This window comes from Candoia aspera, chromosome 2 (genome assembly GCF_035149785.1).
Source record: "Candoia aspera isolate rCanAsp1 chromosome 2, rCanAsp1.hap2, whole genome shotgun sequence".
In the NCBI taxonomy this organism is placed as follows: domain Eukaryota; kingdom Metazoa; phylum Chordata; class Lepidosauria; order Squamata; family Boidae; genus Candoia; species Candoia aspera.
In genome coordinates, this window is record NC_086154.1 from 238,953,393 (window position 1) to 238,975,563 (window position 22,171).

At 41.1% G+C, this 22,171-nt stretch overlaps 1 protein-coding gene across 1 annotated transcript in view; it reads right to left on the reverse strand.

Annotated features, from left to right (window-relative positions):
* Positions 1-18,988: 18,988 nt before the first annotated feature.
* Positions 18,989-22,171, reverse strand: part of ZSWIM6 (zinc finger SWIM-type containing 6) — a 107,370-nt gene continuing 104,187 nt past the window's right edge. Inside the window, exon 14 of the mRNA XM_063295617.1 lies at positions 18,989-21,907. Within this exon, the coding sequence (XP_063151687.1) occupies positions 21,045-21,907 (863 nt within the window). The 3' untranslated portion in view covers positions 18,989-21,044. The remainder of the gene's footprint in view (positions 21,908-22,171) is intronic.

Sequence of the window (22,171 nt, forward strand, 5' to 3'; positions counted from 1 at the left end):
CACCCACCCTTGAGTCAGCACAAAACAGTGGCAGCATCGCCAATTCCTATCCTGCCTCTATAGGAATCTCTTCCAAACTTGTGATTTCCTGATTTCTTTGTGTGGTAATGGATTTTCACTGTGGTTTTGCAGCTACAGAATTCCTTTTCATCCTGACACCAGCCAGCTGAAAGAATATTCAGCAATCAGAGAGGTCAACCAGAAGGATGGGTCTAACTTCAGGACTCCACCTGTCCTTTTCTAGGCTGATTTGCCGGCCCCTTTTTCCTACACCCATTTCAGCATCTCCAAAGTTAAAATGATGTGAAATAAAGAAGCATGGAGAGAGACTGCAGCAGAAATAGCCCCAGAGAGGAGAGAAGATGACTTTGTCGTGATTTTGCAGCTAGGTAGCTACTTCACCTTTTTTGCATTCAAGTCAGTCTTGACTCCTGGCGACTGCCTGGACTAGTCCCTGCAGTTTTCTTGGCAAAATTTTCAGAACTGGTTTGCCCTTGCCTTCTTCCTAGGGCTGAGAGAGAGCGATTGGCCCAAAATCACCCAGCTGCTTTCACACCTAAGGTGGGACTAGAACTCGCAACCCCTGTTTTCTATCCCAGTGCCTTAACCACCACACCAGACTAGCTCTCAGGTGGCTATCCTAGAGCCAGAGAAAACTGTCACAACTGAACAAATCACCCTTTTCATTTTCTACTTCACTGCACCCAAGCAAGTGTATTTTGAACATTGTATGCTGCTCTCTGAAAATTAGTCTCAAGTAAACATCTCTGGCATGATAAGGAGATCCAGAGCACTTGTTTTTACATCTCTTTGTTCACTTTGTTTGGTATCAGTTTTACTTTTTGTATCACACCTCTTCCTGATAATATTGACTGTATTATATTACCCGGGGAGAGGAACTGGTTTGTGCCGATGGGCACATCTAGAATTTTGAGTCCATATTCTGGGCATCATCACAAAATGGCTACCATGGTGTATGGGTCCAGTTACAGAGCATTGATAAACTGCTGAAGGAGTTTTATGCTACCCTTCTACCACAGGCATCCATTGGGGAGAGGAAGTATCAAAAAATTCAAAATACTCATTTCCAGTTTGAAAAGAAATTAAAGAATATAAACAAAATTAATGTCAAGCTCAGGGAGGAATGTGTATGTAATGAGAAGTATCTGCAGACATCACACTGCTTAACCCTTATATTTAAAAATCACCTAGAAAATGACACCATTGGGGACAAATGAAGCTTAGCTGACATCTGGTACAGTTGTTCTCCATACCTAAGGTTCCATATAACAGAAGAGGCATGCACACATACAACAGTATCTCCTTTGCAGATGTTTCCTCCTACTACATCATGTGAATTGTGAGATGTGACAATGGTGATTGAACATTGAGGACAGGGACAGAAGGTGCTACTGTACTTAACCTATCCATCAAATTATTGATTGTATGTGGTTTTTGTGTGTGCCTAAAAGGAAGGTTACATTCATCAAGAACATTGCTGCCACCCAGAAACTGCTTTTGTTTGCCCTCATTGACAATCATCACATAACCAAGAGTCCTTCCGTGTGCAAGAGCTACACTAGTCTGAACTTGGTGCAGCCTTTGCATGACCCATAATGCTGTACTGCTTGTGGCAATTTTTACACGTGGAGTCAATTAATCTTGGAAGTTAATGAGCTGTAGAGCTGCTCCATAGGAAATGCAGCAAAGACAAATTGACTGCATGATGGGTGATTCCACCTTCATAGTGGAGTGTCCACAGGGGATTTGTCAAAAAAGTCAATACAGCAGCCATGGCCACACAATCAGTTCCTTGCTCCTTTTTTACATATGTTGAATATCCAATATATGTAACACAAGGACAGGGTTTTGATCATGCACTTGTGCCTGCTGTGTTGACTTTTTTGGCCCTTCCTGTAGACACCCGTGTTGGTGGGGACCGTATCTTGTCTCACCTACTGGCTCCTGAAGTGACTCATTTCTTCCTCAACTGAGGGCATTTGCTGCCATTTCCCTGTTATTTGAGGGGCAGTGTTGCCTCTGTATAACGGCCATTTTAGTAATATTTCTTTTTTTATTTCTTTGCTCACATGAAAAGGAAGAAGAGGAGGGAAGGAAAGGAAAGGTCATGCCCACTTCATTGCTTCTAGTATTCCCAAATTGGCCAGCTAGTGGGAATGTTGGTTTGCTCAAGGGGGGAGAAATATAAATACATTCAAAGAGCATCACAGTTTGCAAAAACTGTTACTGGGAGACGCAGCATGGCGCTAGCAACCATACGGAAACAGCCTGGATCTCTTTAGCAATGAGCAGTCTGACTCTTATTGGAATAAAGAACAGCAAGTTCGGAAAAACAATTTTCTTGAATTATAACAAGTGCAAAACAAGCTATGTAAAAAAAAACTTACAAAAGAAGAAAATAAGCAGCAAGTGTGTTGTCTACATTTCAGAAAATGCTTTTCTTATTGTTGCTACTTTGATTCATTTTTAGAATGCATAGCTTCAACATAAATATTTCATCCCATTCTGCCTAGACTTTATATATACTAGGTAGAGAATGCCAACATAAAGCTAAAAAAACCTGAAGTATTACAAATAGATTAAAATCCAGAAGAGGTTTGTTTGACAGCCAAGCAATTCATCTAACAAAACCTGTTTTTGTATGCAGGTTTGATCGCCATACAGGAAAGGAAGATAAGAAATTCCACGCACACACACCCCTCAGATAAACTAAGAGAAAGAAAATGTCTATGTTAATCAGAAGATTTTTCCCACCTTGTATACCTTTTGTGCATATTTAGATAACACAGACAACCATTGTTGTCATCTGTGCCAGAATACATCTGTAAATTATGAGTGATTTTATATCATTTATTCATTCATTCATTTATTCAATTTAGAGGCTGCACAACATTAAAAGCAAGAAGACAATAAAACAGAAGGAATAAAGATCATGTGAATGCAGAAGAAAGAAAATAGTGAATCGGATAAAATTCTATAGCAGCTTGATGCCACCCTATCCCATGGCTGGGCAAACAGCCAAGTTTTCAATGTCTTTTGAACATCATAGGGATGGGAACCCTATGGATCTTTGAGGGGATGATGTTCAAGAGGGCAGCCACTACACCAAAGAAGACATGCTTCCCAGGTCCTGAGAGATGGCATTGTTTGATTGAAGGGGACTGGAGCATGCCTACTATGCTCATTCTTACAGAACAGGCAGAAACTATCGGAGAAGCAGTTCCTAAGATAACTAGATGAAGGGCTTTAAAGATAATAATCAGCACTTTGAATTGCACCCAGAAACCAACCAGCAGCCAGTGCAGCATGGAACAGTGGTGTCACATGGGCATCTTGAGACATGCCCATTACTCTCTGTGCCACTGCATTCTTCTACTAGCCACAAGATAGTTTACAATATTGTAATAACAATTATTAAAAACAACCATTAATCAATTTAACTAAGCCCCAGTACTATCATCACCCATAGGTTCTGTGGAATAGGTAAGTTTTCTCAGTATTCTTGAAAGCCAGAAAGTTGGGTACATTATTTATCTCAGGAGGCAAGGTGTTCCAAAGGGTGAGGGCGGCAACTGGGAGGCATATTGTGGTGGGCCCATATCTTACATCTTGCATGGGTTGGTGAGCATCTGCATTTCTACTCTCAAAGATAACGCTGGCTGGGCTGAATCTATACTCATGGTTCTGTAAGTACCCAAGAGTCCTGCAGGACTTTAAAGGTGATAACCAGCACATGGAATTGGGCCTGGGAGCAAACCAATAACCAATGCAGTGACCATAGCATAGGTGTTCTCCTATCCATTGATAGCAGATGAACTACTACATTTTGGATCAGTTGAAGTTTCCAAGTAATCTTCAAGCACAGCCCCAGGCAGAGTGTCTTATAGTAGTGTATATGCAAGCTAACAAGGACATCCCAGTCCTTTGATCTCTCACAGGATAGATACCCAGAGCATCACCTACTGATTTGATCACATTGATCAGGCAGATTCTATGTGGAGTAGAAAATCCCAAAGGTAACAAGGGCCCAACCATCTCAGGGCTTTATAAGTAATCATCAATACCTTGAACTGGGCCCAGAAGCTACTGGTAACCTAACAGTAGATTGCAGCTGCATTCTGTATCAGCTACAACTTCTGGATTGACTTCAAGAGCAGTTCTATGGAGAACAAATTGTAGTAGTCTGTCTGTGAAATGACAAAGGCATGAGTCACTGTTTTCAGTGCTTCTTGGCCCAAGAAAAGCCACTGTTGGCACCCCAATCAAATATGGGCAAAGACCACCTTGGTCACAGTTTCTACCTGCTGCTCTAGTGAGCTGTGAGTCCAGGAGAATCCTGAAATCACAGGCCTTCTCCTTTAGAGGGGAGTGCAGACCCATCAAAGTTGAAGCAGTATCCAGCCAGATTGATCATTGACAAACAGTAGCTCCATATTGCAGGGATTTAATCTGAGCTTGTTTTGACCCACCCAGATCCTTACAGCCTCTAGGTACAGGGCCAGGACTTCGACAGCATCCCTGGCTTGGCCTGAGGTGATAATGAATAACTGAGTACCATACTCCAGCCCAAACTGATGAATGACTTCAGTAGCTTCAGTTAGACATTATTCAACATGGGGAAAATAACTGAGCTCTACAGAAGCCATGAACATAATTGTTCTTCCCCCATACACACCAATTAGAAATACTCACTTAGGAAGGAGAGCAACCACTGTAGAACAGTGCCTCCCAGCCCCAACTGTTATGGACTTGTCTGATAAGTCAGACTCTACATTGGAGGATCAGGGATTGACAGTTTATGACCTTACAGCTCAGAGTCAGTAGGTTCTCAGATACCTACAGATGAAGTTCAGAAAAAGTAGGCACTGTTGCAGGATGAGCCTGCAGGGTTGGAGCACCTGTTGCAGCAGGCTAGGTCAATTGTCCTACAGTCTGGACAAGAAAATTCTCAGCCCTCATTAAAAAAAAAAGAAAAATCAAGTCAATAGATTCAATGAGGCTCCCCAAAATAAAGATGCATACTCGGGAAAGTCAGTGCTATAAAAGAAGGGTTTGAGAGTCAGTTGGAAACAACTTTCCAACCTTGGACCTGATTGCTTGAATCTTTGCCACTTCTGATTCCATGACTGATTTTTGGAATGATACAACACTCTATTCAGTTCTGATTTCTGGATCTTGGAGTGAGCTCCATGGAATTTTGGCTTCTGAAATAAACTTGTCTGTTTTTTCTGAGCTCTCACATTCTTGCATTGTGGTGAGATTTATAGCTACGATAGAGAACTCTTATCTACGTCTGACCTCCTGCACTTGTAATTGTTGGCACAGGACATCAACCCTTGCACATAATCCCTAAAGATACCATGACTGATGATAATGAAGATCACCTAGAAGTTCAGTAAGACCAAGAGGGATGCATGCACCACGTCTATTCAGGTTTCAGCAAATGCCACCCATCAGAGTGACCAATGCCATTTCTGTCCTGTGCCCAGGCCTGAATCCAGACTGCAAGAATCTAGGAAATCCATTTCATCTAGGATCCTCTATAGCTGAATTCCCACCATCTTCTCCACAATCTTTCCTAAAAATAGGAAATTGGAGATCAGCCAATAGTTGTCTTGTAGGGCTGGACTGAGAGGTGACTCCTTCAGAAAAGGGCATGTCACCTTCTCCTTCAAGGCAGTTGGCACCATCCCCTCCCTTAATAAAGCATTGGTCATTTCCCAAATCAGGCCATACATGTCCCTCACAGTTGCCTGAATGAGCTAGGTGGGGTATGGATCAACCTTACAGGTTGCAGACGTCATGCCACAGACGGTCCTTTCCACATCCTCATTCTCCAGAAGTTCAAAATAAACTCATATCACCTTGCAAAACATTGTCCCACTCATTTTGTCAGATCCTGTCCAAGTGGAGTCAACATCAGAGCAAATGTGAGTGATTTTATCTGCAAAACCTTCATTACCATTTAGAAGGAAGATGCAAATGGCCATGTTATGAGAACAGTCAATATTTTTCTTATGACTGTTTCTGAAATAGAGGAAGAATAGTGTGGGCATTTTGGTTTGTTTTAATTAGGAGACATCATTGGGCCCAACCCCAAATGGACAAATGCTTGACATTTCAACCTGTCTCAAGTGATAATCCATAGAACCTGTTAGGATAAATAATAGCTTTTCCACTGATCTTCTCGATCCTATCAATGCTTCATCCATCAAGTTTCCCTTCTACTTCCCTTAACTCTGCCAAGTTTAGTTTGGGGGGGAGGGTTTCTAGTCCATCATCTGCTAGTCCATCACCTTGTGGGTTTAGTCAATCTTTAGGTTTTCCAGTGTTGATTGGATCAGCCCAAGGTTCTTTCAATATTCATAATTTGAGGTATTTATTTTCTTTCTCTGCTCCTTTCTGAAAGCAGAGGTGTCCAGCTTTCAGAGCTGTACTTCTTCACAAGAGTACTTTTTCACAAGAAAAGCCATTGCTTTTATTTATATATATCTTTATGAACCTGTCTAAGTTTCTCTTTGCCTTCGTCTCTAAGATTAATCTCCTCTTTTGTGAGTGCAGTCACAAAATACAGAATTCCAATTGCACAAAGGTCTAGAGTGCCTGGAAATCTTTGCTGTAAGCCTCTGTTGCTGCTTTTACTCATGTTCCATCCACAAAAAGCCAAGGATATAAGAACGTATTGCCCCGGCCCTCTGTCAGCCCTTCAAGGTAGTCCAGATGGGAAACCAAAACCATGAGTACTAATGCTACTTTTATTGTAAGTTTACAGTAAGAGAATCTTGCAAGTCTGAAAGCACTTTCCCCTCTCCCACCTTTCCTTTCCAGAGAACTAGGAAGGGCCCCATCTGAGACGCTTTCTCCACCCCCACCCCTCCTTTGAACTCAGGTGTCTCTTATTAGACTGTTGTCTAGGCTGCGGCTCTTCTTCCTGTCTCCCACGGTTATTCTCACAGCCCACCACACTCTCTCAGACCCCAGATATACATAGACGGTAGACTTATAGCACTCATTTGGCTTTGTGTCAAACTGCATTTTCTATTAGAGCACATGCTCTGTAGGACACACAGTAGGGTATAGTAAACTACCCTAAGATGGTACTATGAAGAGGTGCAGGGAGTCTATTTAAGAAATATAATCTCATCAACACATGAAAGTTTTTAATTTGAGCTTCAGTGATAAAGTGATGCGATGATTTATTTGCTGTTCTGTTGATTATTTGTTTATTTATCTATCTATATTTCAAATTTCGTCACTGCCCATCGCCCTCAAAAGAGGGACTCTGGGTGGTTTACAAAAAGACTAAAACTAAAAGCAAATTGAAACACAATAAAAACAGTATCTCTTACATAAAAGTATAAATGGATTATGTTGTATTTTGTTTATAAAAATTCAAACTTAGCTACTGGTTATATTTTTAACCTGCTTATGATTTTAGTCCTACGCATCTGTGGGAGAAAGGGGCAGAAATGGGTGCAAATTTGTGATGAGCTCATGACACAAACTCCATGACTTATGTACTTGCATCTGATGCCAGGATGCAAATATAAAAAACAGGGGTTGTGCCATGATGTTGTGATGCACTTTATCATTTTTCATCACCATGGTTTGACTGGACACTTACGATTTTGGTTGATACATTATATTCTGTATGGATTTTAAGATATTTTAATTTTGTATACCATCTAGAGAGATGGTGCAGAAATATTAGATGGTATAGAAATATTAGGTGGCATAGAATATTCTAAATTCCTCAATATATCTGTAACTTATCATAAGGTTTGGGACGCGGTGGCGCTGCAGGCTAAACCGCTGAGCTGCTGAGCTTGCCAATCGGAAGGTTGGCGGTTCGAATCCGCGTGACAGGATGAGCTCCCATTGCTAGTCCCAGCTCCTGCTAACCTAGCAGTTTGAAAACATGCAAATGTGAGTAGATTAATAGGTACCGCTTCAGCAGGCAGGTAACAGTGTTCCATTTAGTCATGCCGGCCACATGACCACAGAAGTGTCTGTGGACAAACGCCGGCTCTTCAGCTTTGAAACGGAGATGAGCACCACCCCCTAGAGTCGGACGCAACTGGACTTAATGTCAAGGGAAACCTTTACCTTTACCTATCATAAGGTTTATGTACTTTGAAGGGATGGAGAAGGTAAAAACATCTTGATATGAAATGCCTGATGTACTGGATTACAATTTCAGTTGTGTACAGTCTATATTTCCAAACAATGAAAAATTAAGGTAGGAGATCATTAAGAGTCTCCACCTGTGTAATGTACAGGTAGTCCTTGTTAAGTGACCACAACTGGGACCAGCAACTCAGTCATTAAGCAAAGTGGTCTCTAAGTGAAAAATGACATGACCGTGACTGTGCTTATGTTTTCAAACTACAGCTTTCCTTTGCTTTACAATGTCAGAAGGATACAATCCCAAACAGCTGGGTGAGCCTAAACAGCAGGGAAGGTTTGTGGAACTTGACTCACAAGGAAGCCGGGTAAAAGGGCAAATCTTACAGCCCTTTTTCCCCACTCCCCCATCCTTTGAAATGCTCACCCCAGTGCTGGGATATTTATGTATTTATTTATGTATTTATGTATTTATTTATTTGATAAATTTATTCACCGCCCATCTCCCCTTCATGGTGGGACTCTGGGTGGTTTACAATAAAACAGGATTAAAATTCAAAACCATTCCAAATACGGTAATACAATAAAAATAAAACTATAAAATAATCTAAATGGCTAAAAGATTTTAATCAATCCGTGAGTGTAATAGGCCCCTCAAAACCACTTTAGGGCGCTAGCCATCCCCAGGTATAACTGTTCCCCCTCCCATCCCAAGCCTGCTGACCAAACCAGGTCTTTAATCTTTTGCGAAAGTCCAGGAGCAAGGGGGCCTGTCTCACCTCTGGGGGAAGGATGTTCCAAAGGGCGGGAGCTACAGCAGAGAAGGAACGCTTCCGAGATCCCGCTAGATGAAATGATGAGGTCCGTAACATGCCCTCCCTGCATGACCGGATGGGGCGGGTCAATGTAATAGGGATGAGACGGTCCCTCAGGTACCCTGGTCCCATGCCATGTAGGGCTTTAAAGGTAATGATCAACACCTTGATTGGACCCGGAAGCAAACTGGAACCCAGTGCAGCTCACGCAACAAAAGTGTTACATGTGCAAATCTTGGGACACCCAAGATTGTCTGCGCGGTTGCATTCTGGACCAGCTGTAGCTTCTGGATATTCTTCAAGGGTAGCCCCATGTACAGCACATTACAGTAGTCTATATGGGAGATGACCAGGGCATGAGTGACCATTCGAAGGGCCTCTCAGTCCAGGAAAGGGTGTAACTGGCACACAACACGAAGTTGCACAAAGGCCCTCCTGGCTATGACTGCCACCTGCTCTTCGAGCAGGAGTCATGAGTCCAAGAGGACCCCCAAGTTACACACTGGGTCTGTCTGGGACAGTGCAACCCCATCCAACACTAAAGATGACAAATTCATGGCACCCGAGGTGCCATTGATCCACAGCCACTCTGTCTTACTAGGGTTCAACTGAAGCCTGTTGTTCCCCATCCAGACCCCCACAGCCCCCAGATACTCGGAGAGGGTGGTCATGGCATCATTAGCAAGAAGAGAGTAGTTGTTTGTATTTACATTCATTGGAGAGGAGGGGACTGCAAGAGAATAAGCAGGCACACAATGGGGAATACACATTGAAATGAATGCACTAGTCTGGCTGTTTGCCTAGCGTGTTCACCGCTGTGAGCCTGGAACTGCTTAGGAGGCAAAAGATAGCCTTTAGTGTAAAACTGATTAGGATCTTGTCAATTTCAGGCAGCAGCTGCCAGCTGGATGAGCGCTCTAATCAACTAATTAAGGTCACATTGCTGAGCTTGTTCACTTGCAGTCAGCACCTTTGGGGGAAGCCCTGTGCTGTGCTGTAGAGAAAAGCAGCTCAGGAAGAGATGGTTTGTTTAGGCAATCTCTCTGCTCTGCCAGGAGAGGAAAAAGGAAAAAAACAGGTCAAGCACAGGACAATGAGTGCTGACTGAAGGTGTGACTGAGAGAACGAAACGCTGGGAAGGTCATAAATGAGGGCATTGGTCACAAAGTTACTTTTTCATCACTGTTGTTAACTGCAAATGGTCACTGTCCAAGGCAGTTGCTAAATGAGAACTACCTATATAAAAACCAATTGCATTTGAATATTTTATTCTTATTTTTTATAATGCATTAATAGGCACAAGTGGGCAGCAAACAATGGATGGCATTGAAATTCTATACTTCCTTGCTTTTTTTAAAAAAAGTTTCAACATTGAAAATGCATACATATTAGGGCTACTATATCTAGGCTGCAGAAATCTGGATGGCGATTAGATGACAGCAGAGACATTGGGAACTCGTGGCACATGCACACACCTACAAATAAAAACTAGCAATCCTGAGATTCTTAGGGAACTGTACTCTATGCTCAGTGCTACATTGGGAGAAGCTTGCATTACTGCTACATCATGGCCTAAAGAGAGCCTGCTTGCAAGTCAGAAAGTTTCTACTGATTTGTGTTACAATTTGTGTTACAAGCTGCCAAGCATTCACTATGAAACCTACTCAGATTTGCAATCCTTGATGAGTCACCACACTCAACTTCTCTTTTGCAATGGCTGCTCACAAAGGAGCAAACTGTAAGGTGTCATGTCCAATTGCAGTGTTCACACAGGAGGAGTTAGCTATGGGACAGAAGAGTAAATGCACCAACTAAATTAAGAAATCTAAGTCCTCACTCATTGGCAGCATAATCAAGGTTCTAGGCTCAAGAAGCTAAGCAGGTGGTACACATAATAGCAGTTATAATGCAAGAGGTTGGTTAATGGGGTTGGATGGCTGAGGAATTTGTGTCTTTCCAAATGTTGAACTGGAACCCCCATCATCCCTGAGCATGAGTCATGCTTGGTGGAAGCTTTTCCCACATCTGGTTCATTATAATGTGACAGAAGAGGGGGCCTTGGGTAAACTGTTCTTTGGGTTGTCCCCCCACCTCATCCCACATAACCTACTCCAGTCAGTAATGGCCCAACCTTTCAGAACAACCAAGGAGAAACTGCTGCAAATCCCACATTTTGAAGAGTTTTGAGGGGCATGAGTGAGTTTTGAGGGGCATGAGAAGGTGCTATTTCTTAGAACATCAATGCTGTGGAACCCCCTTTGGGTGGAGATCAGGCTAGGTTCCTCCTTGCTGATTTCCTGCAAATTACTGAAGACAGAATTGTTTTGGAGGGCTGTATGATGCTGCATTTCATTTTTCATTGTTTATTTTATTGTTAGTGTTCTTTTTCGCTAATGGTTGTTTTTATCGTTGTTACATGTTTGTTTCCATCTGTTTTAAATGGGACAGTGGATGTTTTAACTTACTCCATTTATATTCTATAAATATAAGCCACTGAGAGTTCTTTTGATTGCTGCAGGGTAGAAGTGTATATAACTATGTATCCTTGTTGTTGTACCCCAAATTTCTACCCCCAAATGAAGGGAAAGAACTCATGAGGAGAGAAGAGAGAACTAGCATGTATGAGGGAGACAGGACCTCAGCATTCTTTTTAAAATAAAAGATGCACGCAGTAGGAAATCTTGAGCTTCCTCCATGCTGTGGGGCCCTAGAGACAGCATATTAATACTCTGGGGAGAAGAGTCAATGCACATAAGTTTGCCATGGCCTTCTTCTAGAAGCCTTTCTGATTTCTTAGTCTAGGCCACAATGTTGAAGTTTCCTGGTCATCTCCCTAAATCCAGGAAAATACAAACTTGAGGAAACAGACTGCTCTTTCCCTACTGTTGAAATGCACCCAGCCAGCGGTTCAGATCAAGAAGGATTTCTCCAATGCAACTGTACAAAAAAATTAGTATGAGCATCAGAAATAGAAACAATTAGAATCTCTTGTAGAAATGTGTAGGAAACAGCAAAAAGTCACATACTGTAATAAAAGGAAGGGAGGGAATATCCTGATACATTTTAAAAATTACATGTACATGCATGTATGCACTGTTAGATTTAGCTGACTCTTTTGTCCTGGTAGTCTCCTCTATTATTACTGAAACAGTTTATGGGACTCCTTGAAGTTGAGTATTTGGCAACCTCCAGAGCTGTTGGTCTTTGGTTTAGGCCCTGTCTTTCCGTTTTAGATGCCTAGATTTCACTTCCTTGCCTTTTGTCCTATTTGTGTGTCAGTTTTTCATACGTATTCCTGTCCCATATTTCACTGCTTGCAACAGTTTTACTTCTCCTTTGCTGCACTTGATCTATGACTCAGCCTGGTGGTGTGCAATAGATGTGCAGTCAACTGGCCTGATGTCATGCATCAAACATCCATATCCCTCAGACATGTACTTCTTGTAGCCCCTTTGCTGACATCTGCTGTTTTAAGATGACTCTGTCTGATCATTTTGCCATTTTACATGTTTTTTTGCTATCCTTGCAGAATGTTTTTCGATCTTGCATGGCTTGGAACTGTATCATGATATTGCTAAATTTTACATGGGATTCATTTCTTCTGTTCCAAGGGACCTGATTGAAGACGTTGCTCCTGACAGACATTGTCTTCTGTGTGTCTTCTGTCCGTAATTATCTGGGGAAAGCAGAGTGTATATCCTAAGGGTAAGGGTATAGTAGCCTAAGCTATACTTGTCAATCAATTAATAAATGTGATTTGTATTACATGTATTTGGGTTTGCATTATTGTTTGTATTCTCTGAAACATTTGGGGTCAGACACACTGGCATAGTCTCATATCTGCACCCTGGAGCTGGGAGGGGTGAAGAAGCAATCAGTAGGAAGGGTTGCATACTAGAAAATGGGAAGGCCCTGCCTGTAGGAAATGTCATCAGCAGGAGGCCTGGGGTTGGGCCTTCTCTGTTGCTGCCCCCCTTCTCTGGAATAATGTTCCTCTGATATCAGACATACCCCAACCCAACACCAGTTTGCCAGTTTGCATTGCCCATTCGACATGTAGCATTACATCTGTAGTGCTCTGTGACATTGTGTAATTTGGATACTTGTCCACTGAGTCCAAGAAAGGGGAGACAAAGTCAACAGAGACCAAGAGGCAGACCAGCCTGTAGGCTTGATCATGCCAGAAGCTGAACTTCACAGACCTTTCTTTCCCTGAACAGCAGAACTACATACTTCAGTGCTTCATTTGAGACATCTGGATCATGGAGTGTTAATAACTGTCTGACTTAGCTAGACAGCCCATGCCAACACTTTAAACGTTTATGCCACAGTTTGCATTGTTGTTACCTTCAGTCCCTCTCATTCCAAAAGCTTTGCAAACCGAGCTATAAAAATTGCATGCCAATGTGCCATAACTCCAGGAGCAAAGTAAGCTTCTTTTTCCAGCCCAAATCTTCCAACTGCTGGCAGACGGACTTTCTTTTTAAAAAGAGTCAATTTATAACATATTGCTCGTCTAATCTACAGTGGCTGCCTTAAACGTGGTAGCCTCCAGACTGAAGGCATCAAGTTGGAGAAAAGGTGATCTAGATGGACAGTTCATAAATTCCAAATACTTGAGTGAAACAGTTTTCAGGTGTTCCTTCATGTTGTGAATTCCCAATAGCAGGTCAAATTGTGCAGCTGGGAAAATGAAAAAATGTACTCACAGGATGCATTTGGGCAACATAACACTTGTATCTCTGACCTCTGTTATGAGTTTATGGGAATCCCTTAGAACAGCCATGTGGTATTACCCTTTGCTGTTCTTCCTCATCCATTCCCATTTCATGTTAATGAAACAGATTGCTCACCCTGATTAAAAACAGCTTTGACATGTGTAGTTTCCATTTGAAACTCCTTTAGATCATTAATACCAACTTCTGTTGTCCATTTCATTAGGAAGAACTATGTATTGTAGAAAAGAATGACATATTTTTAGTACATGTCTTTAAAATACATCATTTTTAAGGATGTTGTGGTAAGCAGATCAGCAGCACTGATTTCTAGCCTGCTCATATCAGCTGAAAGAATCTAATATTACCTATTCCCCTCCCTTTTTTGTCTTTCCTAAATGCTGGACCTGAAATGCAGTCCTAGCCGCATCACTAAAAGAAGCCAGTGGGCTAGCAGCAAGAACCGTCTTCCCCTTCAGAGCAAAAGCAACAGACATTTGAAGGAGGGAATTCTGCTTCCCCATCTGGCTCCTGCTTAAACAGGGTTGGCATGGGCTTTCAAAACCTTACATTGTTTTAAATGCTTGCAAAACCGGTTTGCATAGTGTGACACTTTGACTAAGGAAATATGCAACCACAGTAATGGAAGCTTCTGCAGACAACTTAGAGTTTTAGTCTTTCCCCATCTCGAGTGGTGAAAGAAGTTCTTCCAGGCCTGGCTGAGCATTGTGTAAAGGAGAATGATTTTTCCTCTCATTTGTTCCTTCTTCCTTCTGAATTTATTTAGACCAGTGTTTTTCAAACTTGACAAGTTTAAGCTGTGTGGACTTCAACTCCCAAAAGTCCCTAGTCATCAGATTTTAGCTGCAGTTCCAGTAACAGAACCAGAAAGGAACTGCTTCAGGATTCTTCGGTATCTTGACCCCTTCTCTTCTCGGTAATGTAATCCATTTGTCCCACTATCCAGCAATGTTGAAAAGCTTTAAAGTGATGCTTTGCAATGCATGGGAGCTTGTACGAAGCACCACTTCACTTCTGTTGTAGAACTGCTTCAGAAGCCACTTAGGCCTGTCCCTACACAAATACTGTACACATGCACATCCAGATTGCTAGCTGGAAAAGAAAATCCTAAGTGCTATGGCAAGGTTACTGCACAGCTCTAAATTGGAAGGCATCTGGTAGCACATTTTCCAACTAACAAATTTTATTACAAGGCATAAGCTTTCATGAACTGCAGCTTACTTCATGAAAGCCTATGCATTTTAATAACAATTGTTAGTTGGAGGAGGTGCTATGGACTGCTTCTGATGTTTTGCTACCATAAACAAGTATGTCTCTCTTCCTACAATGTCTGCACAGCTCTATGCAGTTGTACAGAGTTGACAAACATTATTGGCCCCTACTTGTTCCAAAAACTCCCAGATGAAGATAAAGAACAGTTAGATTATTTTATCGTCAGGAATTTGAAATATTCTCAAAGTCTAAATACACAAGAAGCTCATTTAAAACAATGTTTGATCATTCTACTGAGATAAGTGAAACTGTTGGATTAAGCATTTGCATACAATAAAAACCTGAACCCATTATAAGTGTGGGAAACTTCGTATTTCCAGAAATTACACATGCCCGCTTATTTCCATTGGATATTCATCTTTCCTGTTAGATCATTCCAAAGTTCACTGGCATGAGGAAAGAGAAGAGATCCAAAAAAGGATGAGTAATATGTGCTACTTCCATACCATCTCAGGATCTACTCCTTTCTGTATCTGATGTTAAGTTGCAGTTTCCATTGATTTAAATGGGATCCAGATACATCAATTGTCATTCCCAGCTCCTGTTATTTTCTATTATCTTTCAGATAAACATAGCTTTAACGGACATTTTTATACTTTGTTTTTGTATAGCTGTTGTAAAGTGGGGACATTTGTGTGAGCCAGTAAAATAGCAGGAGCACAATGTTTTTGTACAGTGTTGGTTCTTGGGTTCCTCACCTACAACTGAGGTCAGTCAAAAACGTGCATCTAGAAGTAAAATACATAAAGCAAAGCAGGATAACATTTTGGTGTAGGTTTGGAGAAAACATCACATTTCAGGCTCCATAGTTTACAGAGCTCTATAAGAGAATGAGAAAAAAATGGAAGAGTTCCATTCTGTGTGGGTGAGGTCAAAAAAATTGCCCATGTAGGATTTGTTCCAAGTAAAGAGGGCTGGTAACAGAAAGTGTATAAAATAAAGGCAAAGGCAAAAGTGTCTGAAACCTTGTTCAACAGAAAGCATTTCAAAGCAGGTAACAAAATGGCTACATTTTGGACTATCAGCCAAGAAAACAAGATACAGCCTATAGTGGAATTGCAGCTGCCCAAGTTAGAACTGACAGTAAGCAATGAAGTCTGATATATTATGAAGCAGTGTCCCTTAAGAAGATTGTAAAATGGACCTTTAACAAGGTATGCGAGACAGCACCAGTATGAAACACAAAGATTGCCATTCTACAATGTGTCCCTTAATCTGTTTTTCATATCCATCTAACTTTCCTACTACTATTTATTTAACATAGTGTGTGTGTGCATGTGTGTGTGTGTGTGTATACATACATACATGTATTCTTCAAATCAGCCTTGACTCCTGCTGACTGCCTGGACAAGTCCCTGCAGTTTTCTTAGCAAGGTTTTTCAGAAGCGGTGTCATGAGTACTGATGGTGAGCAGGAGGGGGCCCCTATCCAGAGGGGAAAACACATGCATAGTAGAGAGAGTTTGAGCTGTCATTCAAAGAGAACCAGAACAGACCTGCCTTGACTTTTGGGGTTTATATGTCTGGGTTTTCCCACACTTCTTCAGTTTGGTAGGATTTTCTGTCTACTGTTGCAGTAATAAACACTAGAGACTCATTCCTCGTCTCAGCGTGGTTCCTGCTTGTCAGGACAAGTGGTTAGGGTTAGGGCTGAAACCCCCTAGGGCTGAAAGGAAGTGACTGGCCCAAGGTCATCCAGTTGGCTTCGCGCCAAAGGTGGGAGAGAACTCACAGTCTCCGAGCTCCTAGTCCAGCATCTTTAACCACTGCACCAAACTGGCTGTCAACCTATTATTTTAGATTTGTCCAAATCATAGCTGGGTGACATTTTTATTAGGATCAATCAAATTAACTTAGAAGGATGTGCCATATTTCAAATTATTCCTAATAATTCATATTTTTTATACTTTCAAAGCTGGAAGGAGCTAATATTGCCTTTATCCTTTGCGATCAGGTAAATCTTATACTGACACCTAAACCAACTTTGTATTCAAACTACTGTCTCCATTTCAGCACTTATAAATCACATGGCTTTAAGTATCCAGATGTATTCTTTCTTCACTATGTTGTATAATATTGTAGCTAATAAAGAATTCTTGAGAATCAAAAGCCTGCCCCCCTTAACAAAACCAAAACAAAAACCAAGCTATTTTCTGCCAGTTGAGGCACTGTCATCACAAAACATTAGGCAACGTAAACTCCTCCAAAGATTTATAAGAGCATTGGTAGTTAATTGGCAGAAAATCAGTGAATTTTATTTTTTTTAATAAAGAATTAACTGTTCCCATATACGGAAGTATGCAGGTGAACAATATAAGTTTTTAGCACCTTGCTGCCTCTTTCTTGTCATTTTAATTATAAGCAGATTTACCTTATCAATTGAAGTGGGGAAATCTGGCTGGGATTTGTATATGCACGAAACTTTATAAAATTAAATTTGTAGTAGAAGATGGCTATTTTCCCACTCCATGAAATACAACTCAGTCTTGTTTTCATGATCACAGTACATAGAAAAAGCCATACACATTCAATGTTATTTAACTGTTTCTTAAAAGATATAGCAACTGATGAGTATCTGAGGTTTACATGCAGTGATAATGAAACCATTTTGATTCCAGATCCTCAGCACGCTAAGGTCCTGTGTTTCAATACTTAACTGTATCATAGGTAGAGGTAAAGGTTTCCCTTGACGTAAAGTCCAGTCGTGTCCGACTCTAGGGGGCGGTGCTCACCTCCGTTTCAAAGCCTTGGAGCCGGTGTTGTCATAGACACTTCCGGGTCATGTGGCCAGCATGACTCACGGAACGCCGTTACCTTCCCGCCGAAGCGGTACCAATTAATCTACTCACATTTGCATGTTTTCGAACTGCTTGGTGTGCAGAAGCTGGGACGAGCAACGGGAGCTCACCCCGCCGCGCGGTTTCGAACCGCCGACCTTCCGATCGACAGCTCAGCGGTTTAACCCGCAGCGCCACCGCGTCCCACTGTATCATACAACATTCAAAAATCATAAAGCTCCATTGATACAGTGCTTACTCTTGAATAAAGATGCTGTACGTCGGATTGCACTGTTGTTGTTGTTGTTGTTTTGTGCCTTTGAATCAGTGGTGACTTCTGTTGACTGTCTGGACAAGTCACCCAGCTGGCTTTGTGCCTAAGGCAGGACTAGAACCCAGTCTCCCAATTTGGAGCCTGATGCCTTAACCACGACACCAAACCGGCTATCTAATATTTTTCTACTGTACTTGTTTTTATATTTACCTCTACATGTTTGTGCTGATTATATAATACCAAATGAATGTGGACTTGAATAAAAAGGTGTATGTGTAAAGTACTGTCTGCAAACAATTCTAGAGTCATGGATCTTGTGTTTGTCCAGTACAGATTTTACAAGACACCAATAAATGAATGGATTATCCCCAAAAACAATTTCTAGAGCATTTGTGAACTTCCCCTATTTGCAGGGCATGAGCAGCATGCAGAAATCATGATTCAGGTAAAATCTGGTTTCTATCCTACAGCCCTATGCTTGCATCTTAGAAGTCTGCATGTGTGCATATGTGCTGAATTGACAGGCTAACAGTTGATTTACTTGGTTGCCACGAATGGTGCAAAGTTAAAAGTGGACTCTTTGGCCATTTCTCTTTGTCTCAGTCAACTCTAAGCTTTGGATTTTGGTTTAATGACAGCTTTAGCATTTCAACTCAATGCAAGTGCTTTTGGAGGAGTGAAGATTGCTTTCCTAATAACCCTGAAATATTTCATTGGAGATAAAGGCTGGGCTCACATGTTATGCTTATCAACAGTTTAAGTAACCATGGTTTACACAGGTCATTCTTCTGGCTTTCCAGGACATAGTCAAAATAAACCACATTAAGTTCACACAACATACTAGGCCCAAATGCATGTTGCTAGTTTGTGATCCAATGTGTCACGCAAAGCTAGGAAAAATAAAGAGTCTATTCAGAGAAATGTTTTCAGTATCCATTCACAAGCAAAAGACACATAAAGGAGGCTAAAATCAACTTTCAAAAAACTAATTTTAATCAAAACAAAAGAATTGTTGATCATTAACAAGTTTATAAAACAGTGATTTAGTTACATAAATAAATCGATATCAGTGTATCAAATCTTAATTACTTTCAACTTCATGAGGATGTTTACATGGGTGAGGAAGTACAACCTTTTTTTCCTAGTATAATAAATAAAATGGAGAGCATGGAACATTTTTTCCGTCTAAACAAACAAAAAAAAATCTACAAACATACCTCTAGCATGTTCTCTAGTGAAAAGAAGAGACACGGGACAACTTTTGCACCAAAACGTTAAAAAAAATGCTTTAAATGCACAAAGATTCAGAACCATCAGCTAAAGTAAAAGACTCTACTGTAACCAAAATTGGTAATAATATAATGAACAGTTTGGTAGTTAGATCTCCAGTTTGGTTATTTTAAAGCATTAAGACAAGGCAAGATAGAAGGCTGCTTTCTTCTGAAGTAATTCTAGAGGAAATAAAAATACTTCGTTTTAAAAAAAAAACTAACTGAAAAGTAGAACAGTCATACCAACATAACTTTCTGTCCTGCACAAAGTCAAATATCTATGCAGAATAAGATTAGCTTATTATTAGCTACTGCAAAGGCGTAATGTATTATGTCAATCATTTGGAAAACACTGCAGGTAGCTACGGACAAGTATGTACTACACGGCTACCACCAATGACGGAAGGGCAGCGCACACAAATCACATGGGATATCAGACACTGGCGACAACTGGCTAGATGCTAAGGCCATTTTCACCATACTGCTGCTTCTGTAATTTACTTTACACGAAGTGGTTAAAGAAATAGCTTCAACAAAATAGCCAGGTGTTTCAGGGGACTGGGATCCAATATAATTTGCACGCACATTGCTAGGTTTACGAGTAGTAACAAAGTGGTCCATTATTATCCATAGCCAGCCCATGATGTGAAAAAAGGGATGTTTAAGTTTTCTAGGCTAGGAGGCACAAACCCCAAATCTGGCATACTGTATTCTTAATGCTAAGGCTTGCTGCTCTGGCTGTGTTGTCCCCTCTTTACTAGAGTGCCTGTTACAAGTGCACAAGTGTGTATACATATACATATGCATACACGCATCTGTATAAATATATATATATATATGTATAATTTTCCCCTAATTTCCATCCAAGAATGCAATCCAAAAGGTGGCTCTGCATAGATGCCCAGCATATTCGGTTCATCACCTGAGCCATCCCCTGAAGCTAGGCGCACTTGAGTCTTCTTAATATGTTTCCTTGTTTTTGTTTAAACCAAGCTACTGCAGCTTCAAGTATTTCGCATTATAGATTTTTAAATAAATTAGTTAACGTTATATTTTTTTCAATATTCCGACATATACTATAATATATATATATACAGTACAATAAATGCTCTCATTCTTTAATTTAATTTTATTTTTTTCAGATAAATCCCTGAGAATGTATGTTGACAGTCGCTAAGTTTCCACATGCACAAGCGTTGTGTGTGCCATGCTTCTGGATGAACAAGCACTGCAAAGCCACATGGGTCAGCCTTTCAAACTATTAGTAGTCTGGGTGGTTGGTTCATTTAAATAAGCTGAAATGTAAGGATGAGTTACAAAACAGTAAAGCTGGAGCCATTCGAGGTACTTATCACAGGATGGAGGTGTTTTTGTTTGGTTTTTTTTTAAAGCCATTGCAATATATTTTTTTTTCTTTCTTTCTCTCTCTCTCTCTCTGTTTTGAGGCTGTGGATGTAGACAGAAAGAACGGGAGAGCTTGGTGGACTTTTGCCACTTGACAACATAGACTCAGTGTAAACCAAACTAATCTTTTAAGCCTCTCAATCTCTCATACAAAACAGAAAAGGAAAGGGGAAAAAAACACACATACTTTCACAATGTGACATTTTAGTTTTGCAAACTTAGTATATAACTATACACATATAATACCGGTGTGGCTCTGTTTAAGTTAAAAAGGATACAAAGGCAGGCTCAAGTAAAAATGTATTGCCCTCCCTCCCCCGTCCCCATCCATTCATACTTTTTTCCTTTTTGTCAACCAAATCGTTCGCGAACCAACATCATCAGTTTCTTTTTGCCTTTGTAGATTTGTTTTAGGTTGTCAATGAACTGGGTAAACTGAATGTGTCCATCATGAGCCATTAAAAAAGTCTCACGGGCCTTACTCAGGAATTCTATAAACTCGCTGTAATGCCGTGGACTGATGTGCGTGAGCCGAGAGTGTGTTGTGTTAATATACGCTCCAATTGTGGCATCTAGGAGTTGCCTTAATGGGGCTTTGTCCAAAGACATGAGCTTACCAGAGTTCCTCCTTCCGTGAAGTCCCACCATTCCAGGAGTGGTCAAAGTACATCTACGCAAGATGTCTGACAGTACCGTTGCACATTTGACACTTTTGACCACTAGAGGTATTATAGCCGCCAATTCGTTCTTTCCAAGGGAGTGGCTGAGTGCACAAGCCCATAAAACATCATTAATGGCAGGGTGCGTATCCTGATTGTAACTCAGGTTGAGATGTGTCATGGCCAACGTGGCCAGCTTATAGGCCCGCACAGGGTAACCACGATGCTCCATGTATCGTGCTATAGTGAAAAGCTGTGTATAGCTCATGCCAGTGGCAGCAGCATCAAGAACAATTTGGTAAGCGGTCTCAAAAGCTATATGATCCTTTTCACATAAGGTCAGTGCAGAGAGGGCACAGTTCTGAGGATCCTTCATGGCACACTGTAGAGCAAGCGTCCTAGCACTGCTGGCCAGTTTCTCCTGCTGATGGCAGTCTAGATGCAAGCGGACTATAGTGCTGTTGGACATTACTGTGGTAGCAACAATACTAGTAGCTTCAGTTGGAGTGAAAAGTGTAAACCAGCTTTGCATGATGCTATCCAGCGCATACACACCTGTAAGACACAGAAAAAGGTTTGTCACTAAAACAGACCCAAAGGAAAAACTGACGGAAGAGGCAGATACTTGAGAGAACTACTTATAGAAGCTTCCAACAGTACCTGCATTTTGAAATCAGTGCATGCTGCATAAACAACTGAATTCAGCATCCAGAGAATCTTATCTTTTTTCTCTAAAATGGAAATATCCTCTTTTTTCACAAAAGTCTTTTTGGAATATGCTGGTGAACCCAACTAGCTTCATTAAAAATCCACAGGACT